Source organism: Sphaeroforma arctica (assembly GCF_001186125.1).
Source record: "Sphaeroforma arctica JP610 unplaced genomic scaffold supercont1.7436, whole genome shotgun sequence".
In the NCBI taxonomy this organism is placed as follows: Eukaryota; class Ichthyosporea; order Ichthyophonida; genus Sphaeroforma; species Sphaeroforma arctica.
The window spans coordinates 1-1,427 of record NW_014033122.1 but is presented as its reverse complement, the minus strand read 5'-3'; the positions used below and the strand labels follow the sequence as shown (position 1 = coordinate 1,427).

Sequence of the window (1,427 nt, the reverse complement as noted above, 5' to 3'; positions counted from 1 at the left end):
TGTATGTGTGCAGTGGATTACAATCAATATAGAGCTATCGTATAAATTGCTGGGTGAAGTTTGGCTCTAACAAGAGGACTGACATCTTGATGGCGTGTATGTTCAAATCTACCTATTTTCTGATATCAAGAATTCTTACTATCGTGATTTACCCATGGGCAGAAAAACACAATTACTGTTCCAGTATGCCTTGAATGCGAGCAAGCACGGCAGAGACGTCCTCTATATCAGCCCTGATAGGAATCAGCTAGAGCAAAGCTTACAGAAGCAGATGCGCAGTAGCCAAGTGACCGCCGATATTTTCCGACGGATACAAGTCAAGTGTGTGTCAACCCATAGCTGTAAAGCGAACAAACGCAAATTGTATAAAAAGGCCAACGATGATCAAAATATTTCTTTGTTCGCACATAAGTTTGGTGCTCTGTTTAACTGTAGTTTCACTTATCGTGAATAGACTTGTTGCCTGTACGTGTCCTGTCCTAGGTGTTTTCAATTCCCCTTCATCAACGGGTATGTTGAGCTTTTGTGCACAGCCAAATCTTTATGATGTCACAATTGGATTTCAACAAGAGTAGTGACTTCGACTAATTCCCGTATATATGCCATGTTGACTACCACTTGGCAATTGTGCCATATGTCAGATGTTGGCTATCGCTGATTTCGAAGTTGAGGGAGGTATTTTCGTTTTTTTAAATGTGCGTACCTTTTCTCACCGCAGGTATATACCTCCGGAAGCGAGTGTACTCCAAGCGTTCTTCACATCACTGCAAACTAATGGATTGGAAGGTACCCAGCTTATAGTGGTGGATAACTTCGGCTCATATTGCCCGTTACCGCAGGTACAAATCTTAATGCTCAGCATACCAATCTTACCATAATTACTCTCGTTAGGTATCTAGCTGATGGTGGTGGATAACTTCCATTTTTCATCTTCCCATAATTACTCTCGTTATACTACTATGTGTATGATTTCGAGTGATGTGGGAATACTGATATCAGCAAAACTTATGTTATTGTATTGTTTTGGAAATTGGTCACAATTAAAATGAGAATATTATTTCGTTCCAATTAAAAATGGTGTAATCCTCATGATCTACTGCACTACTTTCTTCATAGGCTCAAAGTGAGGCAAGCGACATCGCAAAAACCTGTGCTATACTTTGCAACGGCGCAGATAGTTTGACAGGCGCGGAAGTCGTAGTAGGCGATAATCTGCTAGATGCCAACACACCTCTTCCACTCGATGGAATCCACTCGCGCTTACAGATCTATATGCGCTCCTTCCCGCTGGCCCTTCAGGTGTTAGGTTTGTACTCACCACACACACATCCGCACACAACACGCACACACACACACACACACACACACACACACACACACACACACACACACACACACACACACACACACACGACACACACACACAC

The 1,427-nt window shown here is 42.5% G+C and overlaps 1 protein-coding gene across 1 annotated transcript; it reads left to right on the top strand.

Moving 5' to 3' along the window:
• Window positions 1-154: 154 nt before the first annotated feature.
• On the top strand, window positions 155-1,308 carry SARC_16136 (hypothetical protein; the record flags this gene model as incomplete). The annotated part of the gene is made up of 3 exons (XM_014289754.1): window positions 155-321; window positions 719-839; window positions 1,117-1,308. Coding segments are annotated over 3 exons (480 nt in total), but the record flags the coding sequence as incomplete, so codon positions are not given.
• Window positions 1,309-1,427: the final 119 nt, after the last annotated feature.